General features: G+C 36.0%; 1 protein-coding gene across 6 annotated transcripts in view; it reads right to left on the reverse strand.

Moving 5' to 3' along the window:
• Window positions 1-19,385, reverse strand: part of PSD3 (pleckstrin and Sec7 domain containing 3) — a 275,704-nt gene that overhangs the window by 145,677 nt on the left and 110,642 nt on the right. For 4 of the 6 annotated variants that reach the window (XM_072405271.1, XM_072405272.1, XM_072405274.1 and 1 more), the window contains 4 exons: window positions 17,281-17,475; window positions 13,502-13,582; window positions 11,260-11,372; window positions 10,513-10,573 (listed from right to left, as the gene is read on the reverse strand). In XM_072405271.1, the coding sequence (XP_072261372.1) occupies window positions 10,513-10,573; window positions 11,260-11,372; window positions 13,502-13,582; window positions 17,281-17,475 (450 nt within the window). The remainder of the gene's footprint in view (window positions 1-10,512; window positions 10,574-11,259; window positions 11,373-13,501; window positions 13,583-17,280; window positions 17,476-19,385) is intronic. The other 2 variants (XM_072405277.1, XM_072405270.1) reach the window with 1 other exon arrangement.

Raw genomic sequence — 19,385 nt, forward strand, 5'->3', positions numbered from 1 at the left:
CGGTTAATGGAACTTTACACCAAAAAGGGGGTCTGCTTGCACTGGCCAGGCCCCCACCCCCAGTCATCCACGAAATGTGTGTAAAAAATAAGGGAGTCAAGTGTAAAGTCAGAAGCACACTTAACCTTATACCCATCTTCTACTTAATGAATGAGGAACAAGTCATCATGAAAACCTGTGAGAAGATGCTCTTGCAAAGGACTAGGAAGTCTTTTTGGAAGATTTCACTTACAATGCAAACCAGATGGGACTACAGTGACGTCACACCCAGTATTGTGAAAGAAAAGTGTAAGGTAAGCATTATCCTAACTTTACAAGCATTTTCTTTATACCAGGTGATTTGAAGAGGGCACCCAATCAGTGTAGACTTTCAATTTAAGTGTGCTTTGATTCTTGCAAGTTGCCATTCCAAAGTTTAATGATACAGTAGGTAAAAGAATGGCGGTTGGCAGGAATACTATCAAGAAAATAAAAATATATGTGATGAACATTCAACATTTTCTCTCTATGCATGTCCAGTAAAAGTGATGGCAAAGACATTGGTTAGGACAAATGCAAACACTACCTAACCTTTTAATTTAAATGGGTAGGGTCTCTTTTTCTGAAGAATGAGGACTGTTGCTGCATCTTCTATGGCACTGGTCAGACCTCTAGTAATATAGTAAACAAATTAGGGTGAGTTTTCTGATTAATAAAGAAAACAGTAGGCATCTTGTGGCATCTATTTTGTATACTGAAGCATATTGTATAACCTGTTATTGAATAGGTGTAGGCACAATGTCTTCAGATCAGTGCTTTAGTACCTGGGGACAAACCTGAAGTCTCAGCTACCTCCCAACTGACACTTAGCTCTGCCCTGTCAATTATTATCTCTATGTCAGAGAACTATTCAGCTAATTGGCGCTTGGACATTTGGTGTTTAGTAATGACAAAAGGAATAGAAGATTTTCACTATGTTACAGGGGCCTGACTTTTCCTGACTTTAGGTTTGCATAATCAAATGTAAATTCCCTGTCCAATGAGAGTCCCTCTGCAGAAAATAAGGTCACTTTCATTGGAATGTCTGGGAATAAACATGCCCGAGAAACAAAATGAATGTTTATCAGAGAGGCACAACAGAAGGATTTCAGACTAATAAAAGGCAATAGAAGCTACTTTGTGATGTCTGTTCCTAAACAGTAAGTCAAAGTCATTCACTCAGCTACAAATGCTATGCAAGAAACACAGCAAATGTGTGCAAGTCAATTTAATCACTGTTGTGTACTTGTATATTAAATGAATACAGAAAAGCCAGCCAGGAAGACAGCATAAAGATCAGTATAAAAATGAAAAAAAAAAACATGAAAGCCTGGCAATTCTGACAGTAAAGACATAAACCAAAGTCAATTGTTAATACAGTAAACACGCTTTAATCTAACTTCAATTTGTTAAAGTTGCATAATCCCATAAATGGGTGAAGATGGGTATGTGGACATGACAGTTTCTCATGACACTTTGTGCAGTCTTATGTTCTGAAGTACAGATCATGCACAACAGAACTTATATGCATAACAGCACATCAGCAAATCATTTATCACAATAGTATTTGGTTAAATTAAATACAAAAAGGGAATGGAGTACAAATAAACATTCAATAAAAAATCATCATATAAGAGTCAAATAATTATTTAATGCAATACAGTGTAGTGAAGTAAAACCAGTTTCGGGCACTTTATGTACAAATGCTGGGCAATGTATACTCAGACACTCAATACCAGCTTTTCTGAACCTTTTTAAGATAGGGGAACCCAGGTCTTAGGGAACCCCCCACAATTATACCAATAACCACAGTACACAGTACATTAGTGTGATGGTTATTAGGAAGAATGTCACCCTTACAGGTAGCCAAAAAAATCTTTGGTGTCAGATTAAACTGATCTGAGAGGCACAAATTGCTAACTTGCTCAATGAACACCTAACAACCTGGAAGAACCCTGGTTCAGAAACACTTCCCTTTATACACCCTTACACTTAACCAGCTGCAAACATCTGGAGTACATGTTGTTGCCTGCAGAAATTCTTTGCCAATTCTGAAGGTAAAAATGATATTTTCCATGCACCAAAAGTGTACCACAGTAAAATAAAGAACAATGAGAAAAACTAGGTGGAAGGTTTACCACCAGAACTTTTGTAATTAAAGAAGGGTGATTTCCTTATGAATGGTCAATATTATCCTAAATCTCCAAAAACACTGAAAATATCACAGTTTTATGTGTTTATATCCTTGTAATCATGGGCAGCCAGCAGACAGTCATAGGGTCTGAGACAGATTTAGCACTGCAAAAAACCTAGATTTTCATAACAAACACAGGTATGAAGTGGTCAGAGGAGGGTTTGATGTTGTTGGGGTGCTATTAAAAAAATATAAAAATCTGCCTTCCTATAGTACCTATACCTTTGCATTGATGTGCAAAAGAACAGATTTTCTTTGAGCACATCTAGCTTGATAACAATTAATGCAAATGTAGGAAAATACTTTGTATTAAACTCCTAACTATAACACTCATGCTTCAACTAATAATTCTTCTGGTAAAATCTCCAACATTAACAGCAGAATCTTCATTTTCCATCATTTTTTTTGAATTTCTACTACAGTACAGTGCATTGCTGCCCTCCAGTGGTCAAAGTGAAACAATACAGGCATGAACACTGACTGACATTTCACTATTTGAGAAATAAAATCTTTGTTCAGGAATAATTGTCAGAAGCCAAACACAAGTACTGGGTTTATCTATTTCCATTTGAATCAAAGAGAAGACCTTTCTGCAGACTTACAATAAATGTTGACATTGACATTTAATAAGCTTTGATAGCTATGAGTATTTAATATACCTCATCTGCCAGTTTTATCTATGCAACACAAATATATTCAACAGAATCCATGCAAGAGCTTTAGCTAAACAATAACTGGTAAGATGACAAAGCCTTTCCAAATGTTATGAATTAATGAACACCACAAGTGATAATTGTGCTCTGTTCCTTTCACTGACAGCAGGTTACTACCTTAATCATCTTACACCTTTCCACAATCATCTGCACATAATGAGCATGTTCCAAGCAACAAACAAGATATTATAATAATGATGCGGCTGAGTGGCCATCTAATGTCTAGAAATATATAATTTCACAGGGATCATTGCATGCCTTCCATATGACCATCAAATACAAAGCAAGCTGCGTTTGTGGAATGTTGTTTGAGAGGTGGAAAATATGTCAGGGTTTGCTTTCTGTTATAAAGAGCAAGGTGTTCTGGCAGAAACTATTACATGTGATGGGGCACAATGCTCTTCTCAATACCTTTTACTGCTATCCAAATAAAAAAATATCCTTTTATTTATACAGCTCCAACATATTATGGCACTGTATACAATGAATGGGGACTGAAGATGGCATACCTGAATAACAGTATATAACAAGTACAAACATTCACCCTGAGGACTCTCAATCTAAGGGGCATAGTATACAGTAGGGAAAAGGGGAAATGAATGATGGCTAATTAGTGATGGTTAGGAGAGAGATGGTGTACCATAGGCAAGCTTGGAGGGGTGTATTTTAGGAGCTTGTTTACAATTTATTAAAAGAAGGAGCAAACTTAATAGGACCAGTGGGGGTAATGCTAAAGAAATCTTGGAGCCTTTATGAAAGAGGCTATGAGTGACATTGCCATTCATATGTAATCAGAGAACAGTAATGGGTGTATTCATGTGTCAGATCAAAAATAAAGGAGGGACAAGAAGTAAATAAAAAGGCAAAGTAAAGTAGCCTGAGTTTGATTCTGGGGTAAAATTGTAGCCAATGGGAAGATTTGCAGAGAAGAGCAACAGATGAGGAGTAGTGGGAAGGATAGAAAATCATGATAGAGGCCAGTATATAGTGAACACCAGATCAGAACATGCTGCATATGTCAAGTGGACAGATAATGAGCATGTACTGGGCATTTGGTTGATTTCAGAGATAGCAAAAGGGGTATGAAGGAGATTGTTGGAGTAGAAGGAATAAGGCTACATAAACACATGCAATAATTGTCTTTGGAAAGGATCGTAAAAGACAAAAGAATGAAGGGTGCATGAACAAGCTCTGTACATACAGCGCCATGAAGAGGACAGGGGGGAACGACGTACGGCACCCTGCTGCGCTCTCTCCTCTTCACTTTCATTAGGATCGTTCATCAACGACGAGCATTGTACACACACCAGATTCCCGTCCAATATCAGCCCTAAGGCGATTATCAGACAAGAATTATCTGACATGTACGTACCCTAAGAGGTGTTTTGGATATAGGTAGTGAAGAAGTGTGCTGAGTCAAAGATAATAAACATTACTCCTTTGGGAAGATGGAGCAGCCATAAATGAACCAATTGTTAAAAATAAACTTACAAACAGATTCATTGGGCCTGGTTTATTAATGCTCCCCAGGACTGGAGAAAATAGACTATCATGGGAGAAACTGGGTAATCCAACAAACCATGATAGTCTATCTTCTCCAGTCTTTGGAAGCTTTCATAAATCAGGCCAATCAGACATTATACCAATGCAGTGTAACATTATATTAGGAACAGTGGAAATTTGACTTGATGTATTTACTAGCTATATTTATTTTATAGTTTAGATGGAATAGACAAATGCTAAAATCTCTTTCTGGTGTTTACTACTGCCTGGGCTCCTGCTGAGGAGATTCACCCTCTCCCTGTCTGTCTGTCCTGATGTAATTGGGAAGGAAAATGATAGAAAATCCAAAATTTGACAAATATCACTGTAACAAAAACTAGAAAGAAAATCTTACAAAGGGCGCACTTGTTTTAGTAACACAGAGAGCAAAATCTCCCAAAGGGACATAGGCAACAACCAAAAACCTGTGGAGAATCTAAACCTTCCCACAGAGAAAGATATTATTATGGCTGCATTGCAACACTGCAGTGTTCCCATTGGAAGGATTTACCCTTACTTTCAGGTATTGTACCTAATAAAATGGTTTCTTCCTGTTCTGTCTGGATAGAATGTTTTAGTAAATGACTGATTGACTGCTTTATAAATAGAACGCTTAGAAAAATGTTTTTCAGTATAATTTTTGGTTTTTAAAGTTGAAAGCAAACCTACCTGAGTCAGGAAAATACTGCAGCCAGCAAGAAAAACAAACTGTCGCCATAGCACTGGACTTTGTCAGTTGGTGACAAACCCATGAAGAAAGTGTTTTCTCTGGCTGTGCTTACAATTTAGCTTGGTTGTCAGTTAAACAAAAAATATAAGACATATACTATTTATTGTAAAATGAGTCTTGACTGATTTTGCAGAAGAGTGAAACAGTCATGCATAACTAGGGCTCAGTGTTCTGTCCAGGAAACAGCGTTTTTTAGTTCTAAAATAAACAAATTGGCAAGTGCTAGCATACATATACAGGTGACTATTACCTATATAATTGGTATATATAAAATAAATGACAAATATGATGACATATATACGTCACAAACATTAACATAGCAGTTTTTGCTTTTCTGAGCCACAAAAACAAAATACTAGAGTCAGTAAAACAAACATACTTGACATTCAATTTTTTATTTTATTCAAACTATAAACTGCACTGCATGTAAAGGATATAGAAACATTCATACCGTTATTATTCTGTTTTGTCTCATTTGCAATCAGGTTAAACTTATACTAGAAATTACTTCTTACTAATGTCCTTGGAAATATCACAAACTGTGACCTGTATCTGCCAGCCAACAACATTCTTTGTTGTAAAGGCCTTTGAAAAGCAGAGTACCTGATTCTCTAACATATGTGGGTGGGTAATTGTTTTCTTTTTTAAATGACTAAATAAACACTATAAAAAGATATGTTTATGAAATGTTGAATGAGATATTTAGCAAATATTCCTTTCTGGGGAATAAATTGCTGCCATTTAAAATACATGTACGTGAAAGATTCACTACCAGAGCATCTATACAGATTGTCAGATTTTCAGCTTATTGACCCCAGCTAAAGAAAAAGTACGACCTCGGTCCCACTAGTATTGCAATAACACACACCTTCCTATGGAGAATAATTTCACGTGACAACATGACATACGACTCGTGTTGGTTTGCCTTTCAAAGGGACCCCAAACATTTGCCATAAATTGCACCACCCCGCACAGAAACAAGCTGCTATACACCACTTCTTCAGACTTACAGAGTCCCCCATAATTTAAAAGGTTTCAAAACGTTATAAATACCAAATTCATATGCTCTGATTTGAGTTTTTCTTGGTGCTAACTGGTTTACTGGCCTCTAGTGTACATATGCATTGCTAACTCATTTCACCTCTTCAGATACTATGTTCTACAAATATATCTATGCAGCAGGGAGCACATATTGAACCATGGGAATATTCTGATTTAATTGGCATGCATTCATGACTACAGGCTCTGTGGGTATTTGTGTATACATATAGGATGTATAGTATATATAGATATAGTTACTACACAAATCAGCCAAGATACAGAGTGGTCACCTTTCTCCTTTATATGTGTTTATGCCATGGATATATACACACAACCTTTATAGGTTTCATGTCATGGATATATACACACAACCCATAAACCTTTATAGGTACCCATAAACCTTTATAGGTGTCATGTCATGGATATATACACACTACCCATAAACCTCTTTAGGTTTTATGTAATGGATATATACACATAACCCATAAACCTCTATAGGTTTTATGTAATGGATATATACACACAACCCATAAACCTCTATAGGTTTTTTGTCATGGATATATACACACAACCCATAAACATCTATAGGTTTTATGTCATGGGTATATACACGCAACCCATAAACATCTTAAGGATTTATCATTGTCTGCACAAGACCACAAAAACTAGCATTGCTACACCCATGGGTCTTGTAATGTTATAATAAGTGACTTTTTCATTTTTTACTACAGCTATTCAAATGTCAGTTCTTTTAACCTTTGCAGCTGGGAAAATACTGTATGCTGTTTACACAACGCCCCTAGAAAAGGTTATTTTCCGCTGAACTGATTGGCTTATTATTTTCCCTGATATTTTTCTCCTATTACAACACTAAAGTGTATTATTATCAACATTTCATAGCGAAAATGCTTGTTTATTTCCTCTGTGTGAAATGAGTGGTTAATGTACTTTTATGTATTTCAAAGGTAATAACTAAAGAAGGGAGAATGTACCTTGATGTACTTGCAAAGTATTAAGTAGACATGGACAAAAGTAGTGAGTAGTGCACATCATACAAAATGCACATTCTGCATTAGGTATGATACTAGATAGACTGGGTGAAGGTGAGTATAAATGGTTACTAATGTACACATCAGCTCGCACATGGTTACTAAGGTAAATGGTGGGTATGTTCCTACTGGCTGCTGGTTGTACCAGTTACCAAATGTTAGTTTTGTGTATTATATATTTAAATACATAATTTTTTGTTCTGTAGACACTGTTTGAATGAAGGTCTAAAGTTTACCTACAGTACATTACTAAACCACAGAACTGCACTGTGCATACAATACAGTGATATTTGATATAACAGGAGAATACAGGTTGGACAATTTCCATAGGATGGATTTGCAGATGATACTTTTTTCAATAGTTTAAGGTGTGTCCACTGACCACAAAAAAATTGGAATTGCTGCTTCAGAACAATGTCACTGTTATGTTAGCTAGAATTAGATAGAATATAGGTAGATAGAATTAGATAGCTAAAATGTGCTAGAATATGTATGGTCCTGCTGAGGTGGGTTTAACCCTCTATTACCTCTGGTAATCTCTAGCCCTCGATGTATTATTGGTAACTACCCCTCTATTGTTAACAAGTCCAAATTGTCAACAGATAAAAATTTAGGAATATACCATTTACTTGTTCCTTTGACAACTCTCAAAGATGGGAATTATGTTCCTCTCCTGGTAAATCTATGGGACCCGAAGTAGCGAAAAATATCCCCAGTGGGACAAAGGCAGCCAAAATCAACCTGATAGAGGTTTTTTATCCTTTTTAAACTAATAAAAAAAGGATGGTTTGACAGAGGAGCAGGATTCATTTTAAAGACAATAGGTATTAAAGAATAGAAAAGGGTATAAAGTCCCAACTCCCAGAAGATATATCACTGCAAGTCTGAAGACCTAACCTGTCACCCTCACCACATATATATTTCAACTTTTTTCTTTAGGTATATTTTAGGTATATATTTCTTTCAGGTATATTCTTGCTTTACAATCTATAGAGATTTTTCCCAGAGTAACAGGGCCCTAATCCTTTAAGTGTACTTGCAAGTGTGTTGCATTTTGGGACATTTTAAGGCTTTAAAAAACAAAGAAAAGCAGTTTTGTCAATAATTTTAAACTCCAGTTGATCCTTTGAAAATAGCAAACATTTATGACAATTATTGCAGATTAATACAAGTTAGGCAAGATGCAAGCTGAAAAACACACACAAACGATGGAATGTCAAATTAACAGAATGTTAAGTTTCAGGTGCAAATATGGTTTACCCTGCAATCGTTTCATGCAATGTATACTAACTCCCACACACTATGGGCCCCATTTATAAAACAGGGAATCAGAAATCCCCTAAACTTTCCCACCAGGGAGCGTTTAAGATAATGTCTGATTTCCCTGTTTTCTAAATAGAGAGCTTTATGTGTCAGAAGACATATGGCTACCAGTTTGTAAAGCATCATGAAGTGAATTTATTGTGCATAAAAGCACATGTTGTTGTCTTTCCATCTCAAAATGAAAGCTGTCTTGGTAGTCTATTTATTTTAATACTATGAGTTGCATACAGATTGGGAGTACTGATTTCACTGGCTGCATAATTGGGTTGTTAACCAAGAAAGTATATAGGTCAAAGACAGCCAGGCAACAAGAAGTATGGAAAAATGGCAGTCCACAGTCTTTTTTTAGAACTGGTTTCATTGACGGTATTGGGCAGTGAAATGAACTAGAACATTCACTGTGATATGTAAGAAAAACACACACATGATAATAAAGCAGTCAACTTACCACCTAGAGATTATAGAGTAATAAAGACATCCAAAAAGACATCCATAAGAATGAAGAAAGAAAATGAAGATACCATGTCAGTTGTTTTCTGTTATCTGTTTCACTAAATCTTATTATATCAAGAACAGACTACAATCATCCTGAAAAAAAGTAGCACAGACTGCCACAGAGAATCAAGTTAACCTGACAAGATAGGGTGCTGAGTGCTTTCAACAAAGCACAAATAATCACAATTTCCATTGGTTCTAAAAAGTCTACATCAGGGGTGTCTAAACTCAAATACACAGGGGTCAAAATTAAAAACTTAGACAAAGTCGCAGGCCAAACTTGAAACTGAAATCACTGACTCCCTCTTCACTGAAATAGCACCACTACTACATTTCCCTGGGTCTAGAAAACAGTTCAATGCGGGGCCACGCATCGGCAAAGAGGCCGCTGATCTATATAAGCGAGTGATGCCGCTACTACAATTCCCGGCATTACTTGCGCCCATAAAACAGTCCAATGCAGGGCCACGCATAGGCCGAAAGGCCGCTGGTTTATAGACGCGAGTGATGCCGGGAATTGTAGTAGCAGTGCTATTTCAATGCAGCGGGGGGCCAGCTGCAATTCATATTTAGGTTTGACAGCCCTGGTCTACATCAACAGATGATGCATTCTTCCACAATATATGATATATAGCACCTCTTAGCTCCAACGTTATACTTACTTGGTTCCACAAAAAAAAATATATATATATATATATATATATATATATATATATATATATATATATATACACACATATATATATATACACACATATATATACATACACACAAACACACACACACACACAGAAAACACACACACACACATAAAAAGCAGGATATATGGTCTTAAGCTGGATAAATATGTGTGAATCTGCTGAAGATAAAGAAAAGGAGGTGTATCCAGGGGAGGATGGAGACACGTGGCAGAGGATCATTGAAAGGGGAGTTAAAACATTCCTTTAGGGAATACACATTTCATAAATCAATGTTATACTAGCTGGAACAGTCCAAACTAAAACCATGCTTCTTGAATACAGATGGCTTACAATACAACAACATATTATGCATTTACTACAAATCTGGTATAGAAAGAAAGATCAACAACAACTGCATAACGTATGAAATGAAATTAACCAAATAGTAGGTCAAAATTTATTCCAGTAGAGTAATTTGTAATAAAAATGTAGTACCATCCCGAAGTCCAAAACAAGGTGGATCTGTGGTCCACAAAAGGACCATAAACTGTAGGAACACATTTATTGTGATTATTTAGAATACTGATACAATTATTTACTCAGGGAATATAGAATACCAAATACCATAGTATGCATTTTCTTTTTCTTTTTGACTTTTCTAAGATTTTTGACTTATTAATGATACATCTATTTTAACCAAAAGGTTTTGTCATTTTGTACATTACTTACATGTCCATGTAGGTCAGTGTTAAGAAGCATTATAGCGCAGGTAAGACAATGCACTCCATCTGGAACACAGATAAATACTTATCTGAGAACATGCAACTATTTATTAACAACTAGGAAAATATGCTTTTCTAAGATGGGCATACCAATAATATATTCCATCTGCATTCTTTTATTGTTCCGGTCTGAGGTCATTACTGGCAAGGTCACTAATACAAGAACTCTTGACCTTATTAATTAGGCTTCCGACAAGAACTGTTTTTAATGCTGCCATAGCAACCGTCATGTTTTCAGTTTCCTATTGTCATTTTGCAGTGCACATATGAATGCGACTAGTTCTTGAGACCAAAGATATAAAAATTCCTCATTTACCTATTGTTATTTTTACATCAAAAAAGCAAACCTGCAAGATCGGGGGTCATAAATGAAGTCCAGACAAAAAAAAATACAATACAGCATTTGGAATAAACCAAGTGTCAATCTTTTGTCTTTTATTGTTCTGACTGCCTTGCCTTGTTACTACATATTGATTTTTGTATTATCATTATAAATAATCCTGAATATGTTGAATGAAACAGAGGCAGATAAACTATTACAAAGCACAAATCAATAAACCTTGGGTTATTTCATTAACTTCCAAATGCAGTATATATTTTTAAGAACTTGAGATGTAGCATATTGGTTATGTTTCGCAACACAATTTCAGCGCACAGATACAAATTGGTATGACCAGGGAAACCAAACATACCTGGAGAACACATGCTGTTTGGATTGCAGTGAAAATATCGGTTGGAGAAGTGTATTAAAACTCTTTCCCTTTCCTGAGTTTCTCCAATTAGTGAAAAGGCTTTAAAGAAGCTCCTGCACAAAAATAAGAATAAAAATAATACGTAGCAATATATCTTGGTTTATAATTAACATTAGATCTTTGTATCAGCCTGTCCAGTTTTAAACACCTTTTATCACAAACTACAACAGACATTATTGCATGTTTCTTGTACTACATCTTGACAGTCAAAGTCAAATGATCAATATCTGTTTTAGCTGAATTCAATAGTGTGTGGAAGTATAACCTTCAAAGTCTATAAACTTCTATTCAAGACAGATGATATCTACACAAAGGGTTCACGACAACTGCCGGAACAATAGAGGAAGAAACTAGATCTGATTTTTTTTTTCATTTTCTAGTTTTTGGTTGCCATGAATGTTTCCTACAATGCTATTCAGTTTATTATACTCAATCTACTTTCAGATTGAAGTAATTTTGACAGATCCACAGCAATATACACAACTGTCAGTATTTCACAAAGAGACTTAGAGAATGTCAAAGCTGCCAGAATACAAAATACTGTCACTGCAAAGCATTTGGTTTTTATGTTATTAATGCCAAGGTAACAATCCTGAAGGTGTCATGGTCTCTCTAACATCAGCAATAAATCATAACATTGGTATAATTCCTGGCTAGCATGCAGCATAAGATTAACTGGCAACTTGGTACTACTACTGCTAGAGCTCTTACAATGGGTAAAATGTACAAGGGTATCTTACTTCTGTGATCACTGCAAAGATGATTGCAACAGTGTCTAAATTATTGGAAATTGTGCACTTAACATACATACTAAAAAATCATACTGATATATTAAACACTACTAGTGATCCCCAGGCTTCCATGTAAATATTAGATCACAAGTATCAGAAGACAGTGTTTTTAAAAAGCAGCATTTAAACAAATTCCTCAGTCACCTACAGTTTCTTTAAATGCGACCTAAGCAAAATTTTGGAGTAAAGAAAGCTCATTCAATGCATTCTAGAATATAAAATGTATTTTCTCCTTATGTCAATAGGTGGCACTATTGCTAGTATTATCTTTTGGAACATAAAACTAACATTATTGAACTTTAGTGTATGCTTCTAAGTAATATTACACACTAAAGCTGTGTTTCATTTTTAACACAAGTGAACCCATAAGAAAAATGTAAACCCATTTGAAAAAAAACTTTCAATTTTTTGGGGTACATTGTGTGCAATGTAATGTTGATTTTATCATATATAAGTAGTAAATAAAACAAAGGGTAGGTCCAGATCTACTAAGGAATTGAATGATCCTGCATTGCTCCCAGAGGATGGTGCTTTATCATTTGGCTCATGTCATTCACACCAGTGCTGGCTCTTAAAGAACCAGTATTTGACTGGCTGGCAGTTACATGTAGCGTCTCCCTTGAAGCAGCTCATCCCAGACATGAGAAAGCAGTAATCACACTGCAAACTCACCGCAGGTGTGAATTTAACATTTTCATGTTTTATTAACAATAAAACAAAAATTATATTGTAATAAAATCTTATATTCTGAATGACAATTTTTACCTTTATATTGCACTAAATTCACAAACTGTACTGGAGATGGAAAAACAAGGAAGGCGCAGCCTGACGTCAGTGTAGTATTAAGTTGTATGAGGCAACCGCTGTCGTGCCATACGCTTCAGTACTGTTTCCACCATTACAACAGTCAGCCCACTACACAAAAACCGATTCTCATCAGATTGTTGAATTTTTTTTTTTATTTCTCAGATGCTCTTTTAGTTAAGTATGACCTTAACTGTGTATGTTTTTAACTGGTTTATTTAATGGCATCAAATAGTTTGACTTTGATAACTATCATTTCTTGTTTGGTCTTAGATTCCAATGAAATAATCCCATAATGAGTGGGAAAAAGCAACAAAATATTTTGCATTTCTTTAGTAACATCAAAGATAATGCAACTAATGATAATAGTAACAATAGGTAATGGCTTATAGAAAAGATAAGGAGGGGTAAGGTTTATCTGCATGTATGCCTCTAAATCTGATATTTAAAATAGAAAGAAGAGAGAAAAGAAAGGCTTTTTTGGCATAGTCATAAAAAGTCATGTAAAAGTCAAAGTCATGTAAAAGTAACAATTATGATATAGCACTTCTAATAAAAAATATAGCTTTATGATATATTCTACATACCTGAGTGACTGATCTAAGGTCATACCCGTGAAATCAAAAAACTGAAGATATTCTTCTGCCACAAGCTTGCTAAATTCATTGCTGTGAGACAGACAAAATAAAACAATTCAAGTGTTTTGTGCAATACAATTGTTTAATTAGAAAAGCTCTCTTTTTGACAGCGGTAATTACAGTGTCTAAAATGCTTCATTAAAAGCATACTCAGTTCTAATTATTTATGCATTAAAAATTACAGAGAAGCTTATTGTACACAAAAAGAGAGCTAGCAAATGCAACCAAATACATTTTACTGGATGAATGAGTCATGCAATTTAAAAACATTTAAATGCCTCAATTCTGCCGCAGCCTCTTAATTCACCTATCAACAGCAAATCCAAGTAAAATATAGACTGATGTGCATTAGGGAACTCTGGGGGCTTACAAAGCATCAATATTTTTATGTGACATGTTTGTGTTTCAATGCTTATATGAATTAGGAAGTGAAACAAGAGGGTTAGAAAAAAAAGGAAAACAGGAATAAAGAATAGAACAACCAACAATTTAGGAGACACATTTCTAATAAGGCACTAGGTGCCCATGTCATTGATCTGCCTTAGTTTACTTACTGGATGGGCATGTCAGGAGTGTACTTTTTAGCACTGATTTCTGATTTCTTGCCTTGAAAGGTGTATCCTCTGCATACCACTGTTTATACATAGCAATAGAGGCCCATAAAGGGTTTAAAATGATTTTTTTTTGCTAAGCGACATTATTAGATGGGTGGTGTTGTTGAAAAAAGTGCTATTAGGTAGCTGAAATAACATGAGGGGATTCCTTGCAAGTAGTTGACAGGCATTTACAATAAGTATGTTTAAGTGTACAAATTCAATGAATGCCCATTCCTTTTCTGTATTCCAATAAAGAGGAATACTTTATTTGCAAAATATATATAATTAGGGATTCTTTTTAAGGTGTGGATTTGTGAATTTATGCTCCAGAGGTTGCTTGGTGTCGCTTTAAAACATAAGCACTTTGTGTCTCCCAGGTAAATTAACATTAACATCAAATTTCTTTTTGGCTATCTGTAAGGGTGAAATTTTTCCTACTAACACGCAATGTAAGAGGCATTCTTCCCACTGACCACCACACTTAATATTTTAAAACAGGATTGATATAGCGCCAAGATATTATGCAGCACACATTAAATAGGGGTTGCAAATGACAGACAGATACAGACAGTGACACAGGAGGAGGAGAGGAAGAGCTTACAATCCAGGAGGTGGGGCAAGTAACACACAATAGGAGGGGGGATGTATGTACTGTGAGTTGTAGATATAGTAATTATAGAAGGGGTTTTAAGGATTCCCCCTTGTTAAAAAGGTTTAGAAAAGCTGGTCTACAACCTCACAGCTGACTTATTGTTCTCAGGTATATCAGTATATTTAAAGTGGCATTTGGTGACAATACAAATAGCCTATCAAAAGAAAAGTTTCGGTTTTCACTGCTAAGTCTTATCAACTGAGATCTACTTGTCCAATAAGACTGGCTCATTTGGACAGAAGGATTTCAGGTTTCAGCCACTTCAGCTTGCATCTGTACTTAAAGTGTTACAAGCTTTTTTAAATTTAATATATTCATTATAGTATTATTATTTATGAATGTGCACTTCACTGTGCAGCTATTCAGAACACAACAATTCCACTATGACCTGCATTTGCCTCTCTAGGATATACTCTAGCTTAGCATTTCTCAACTTTTTCACCTTTGAGGAACTCTTGAAACCAATGGGAGCCAGTAGGAAGAAGGACCCCTTAACAGTAGTGGCTGTAATGCCATGTTTATAACACACCTAAAAACACAAGATGTTGTGTCCATAGCATGAACGGCATTGTGTCAGGGAATGACATCAGCCATTACTGATTTGTCAGATGTTTCCTCTGGAGTGTAGCAGAATAAAAACAATTTGAAATATCACATCATTACCGTATAAAAGGAAACTCCCCAAGAGCTCTGGGTACAATGGTAGGATTTTAGGTAACCCTACTCTAAAAACCGGTGCTGGCCTAGAACAAAGTTATGTGCATCCTAAAATCTACCCTTTATAGAATTGGCCTCACTTTTCCCTAATATTAAATCTGTCCCAGCACACCAATATTTAGTCTATGGCTGTATTTAACAAGTCTAATCCCTTCTGAGTTTCAAGAATTGTTACTGCATACCAAAAACTATACAGGCCATACAGAAATAAAACTACAAAGATGTAAACACTTCCCTGTTATCTTTCGCTAGAAATCAGTCACACCAGACCAGAATATCTGCATTGACTTTTTATTTAGAACTGTTAGGTAGGGGAGTCATTATATATGAAGGATACATTGCTGATTGTCAGGTTAACTCCCTTCATAAAAAGGAATATCCCTTATAAATTGTTTTTTGTAACAAGATAGATAACATATCAAACTGTATAGGGTATTCTAGTGACAGGTTATTATTAGGACCCAGCCACTTCATAAGCATAGCACAATAATATTAACCACCTAAGCGTTACACTGAGGTCTAGATTTCTGTACCAAAAGTCATCCACTGTTTTTCATGAATTTTTTTTTTAAATTGTAGACCTGTAACTTACAGAAATATGTCCGAACAGGGGTTCTAGTAGATAATATGAATATAAAAAATGTTTGAAACACACAATCATGTAAAAAAAAAAATTACTTTTAATAAAATTAAAGGAAAAACACAAAAATCAGCAATGTAAACAAATCATAAATACTGAAAATACTGACAAAGCAATAACTCTGTATATTGTAAAGTACTATATTATTCTAAAACACCTCCCTAGTGTGGCAATTTTTAAAACTTTGATTCTGTATTTATTGGAGTTTGTTTTGAATTATTTTGTATTTGATTGGATACGGGAGTTTGTATCCAATCCAATACAAAATAAGAATTTGAATTTCCAAGTTATTTACTTTTATTTTATTTTTTTTTATTTTTTTGTATTGGATTGGATGCTGGAGTTTGTATCCAATCCAATACAAAATGAGTGTTTGAATTTACCAGGTATATACTTTGTAATTATTTGAATTATTTTGTATTGGATTGGATACGCAAGTTTGTATCCAATCAAATACAAAATATAAATTTGAATTTCCAAGTTATTTACTTTTATTTTTTTTTTATTTTTTGTATTGGATTGGATACGCAAGTTTGTATCCAATCCAATACAAAATGACAGTTTGAATTTACCAGGTATATACTTTGTAATTATTTGAATTATTTTGTATTGGATTGGATACACAAGTTTGTATTGAATCCAATACAAAATGTTTGAATGAGTTTCAGTTTGAATTTCCCGCACACGCGCCGACGTCATCACGCACGCAGGGAGAAGCCGTCCGTTTTTTTTTTTCTCCGCCGGACGGCTTCTCCCTGCAGAGATCATCTGGCGCTGGAACGAGCAGGACGTCGGACGATCAGCGGGACCAGGTAAGAAGCCGGCCGGCATCTTGTGTTCCGCCGGCCGGCATCTTGTGATCCGCTGGCCCGGCGGATCACAGGATGCCGGCCGGCTTCTTACCGGTCCCGCTGGCACCCGACGCTGGAGAGATCGGCGGACGATGACCGATGGAGGACGACGCTGGATGAGCACAGGGGGACCAGGTAAGTGAAAAATCTCGGGCTTAACCATCCTTGCAATTTTTTTTTGCCCGAGCGAAGGTCGGGCTTAACTGCAAGGAGGTAAATAAACATATTATTGATATACATCAGCTTGAAATCAGGCAAGTTTAAATACATACTTTTTCCCTAAGTGCTTTGCGACATCAGAGCGTTTAAATCCATCCAGCTGGTAGAGGCGTTTTGCCAGGCGTTTTGCAGCTTGTAGATTACTATTGGTCCCATTGCTAAGGTTTTCAGTGCTTCCTTTTTGAAGGATTTCAGTGCTGCCCATGTCATATGAGGCTTCTAGCGGTTTGTTGCTTGGTCCTGCATCACTAGAAGAAAGCAAACACAAAATTGTTTCAGCAAAATATATGTAGTACAATTGTTCTACTCCTTAACCCGATTTTTTTTTTTTTTTTTTGTTAATTTAGGTTTTTGCATAGAAAAACACACTAACATTAAAAAAAGTCAACATATATTCACATCAGTGTTTCAAAGTGTGCCATAGTGACAAGTTTTATCTAAGACAAGAGCCAGCAGTAACTATTCAGAAAGGTATTAAAAATTCAAATCAAACAGTGGGCTAATTGAGTGCAATCATCTCTAAAAGGCAACCCCTATTTAATTCCAGAATAGGATTGCACCATTTAATGTTCTGAACCAGAGAATGGGGCTATAAATCATACAAAGTAAAGAGCAGCAAAACTAAATACAGTATGAAAGGCTTTTGTTAATTGGGAAACAATTTGACCATCTATCATTTTACATTTCCAAACCAATCAGGGCTGCAAAGACAGCAAAGCTGCATGAAGTCCAAAAACATTAGACTGATATTATTCATCAATGCAGAATGCAAGCATAAATTTCGCATTTTCAAATGTAATAGGGCACCCTCTAATCTTAAAATAAAGCTTCCAACAGGGTGGGGAAGCATTTAACAGCGCCATAAAACTCTAACAAAATGGGATAAACCGTGAACTTTCATTATTTGACCAGCATGAAAAATAATAAACATTTTTGTATACTCAGAACTAAGTAATCCACCCCTCCCAGAACAGCAATATTTAAATCAAGCCTATAATGTAGTCTACAAGAGCTGAAATACCACTGAAAATCCATTTCATTTTAATTAGAAATAAAGCAAGGCCCCAAACAAACATCAAATAGACATCAGATTTCTGTTGCTGGAAACAATCTTTTGTGATTGTTTCCAGGCAGATATTATTACCACAGCACTGTTCTGTTCTATGGGGAGTGCACTGGGTTCTCCTACATATGAAAGTTTAGAGGTTGTCCCTGCTTGATCATTTATTGATCTGCCAGGGTGGGTTGATAAATGTACAACTGGGAAAAGCACTGTTTGTCTTGGGCAACAATCGTATGACATGTACCGGTATATGAAGCTTAAGTGATACATCTCTCTGTATGACATGTATATGAGGCTTAAGTGATACATCTCTCTGTATGACATGGATAGAAATTAAATAGTAGTGGGTGTGTCTGGGAATTCCTCTGCAGAATCACAAACAGGTGTTCACAGAATACAAAGTGTATTGGAAGAACTTCATGCACCAATCAGCTATGCTTACTGTATGTTTAAGTTCCTGTTGTTACAGGAATAGGTTCATGTGTAAAATAACACTGTATATAATTTTAAGATGCATTCTCTAATAGCTCTATTGCATTTGTGTTTTTGTTATTTACCATGGCCTCTAATAGATTATGGTGCTTATAGACTTTCTGAACATAATATCTGCCAGTTACTAGAATGTATTTCTTTGACAAGTGGGTGATACCCTAACTCAGGGGTGTCAAACTCTGGCCCGCGGGCCAAATCTGTCACGCTACATCCTTTGTTTTGGCCCCCAAAGGAATCCTAAATATGAATTGCAGCTGGCCCGCCACTGCATTGAGATAACACAGCTACTACAATTACCGGCATCACTTGCATTTATAGACCAGTGGGCTCTCTGCCTATGCGTGGCCCTGCATTGGACTGTTTTAAAGATACAAGTAATGCCAGGATTTGTAGTAGTGGCACTATTTTAATAAAGAGGGAGTTCCAGCGGCGGGCCACTCAAAGGATTTAGGCCCGCATTGGCCGCGTTTGGCATTTCCAGCACTCCCCCCTCAGCTACATGTGGGAGGTGCCAGGAGGCGTTTGGAGTTACAGGGTCTTCTTGCCCACCCATGGCCTTGTGTCATATAGCGGTGTCTCAGGCTGTGCGTAGACTGCTGTTAT

This window comes from Pyxicephalus adspersus, chromosome 3 (genome assembly GCF_032062135.1).
Source record: "Pyxicephalus adspersus chromosome 3, UCB_Pads_2.0, whole genome shotgun sequence".
Lineage (NCBI taxonomy): Eukaryota > Metazoa > Chordata > Amphibia > Anura > Pyxicephalidae > Pyxicephalus > Pyxicephalus adspersus.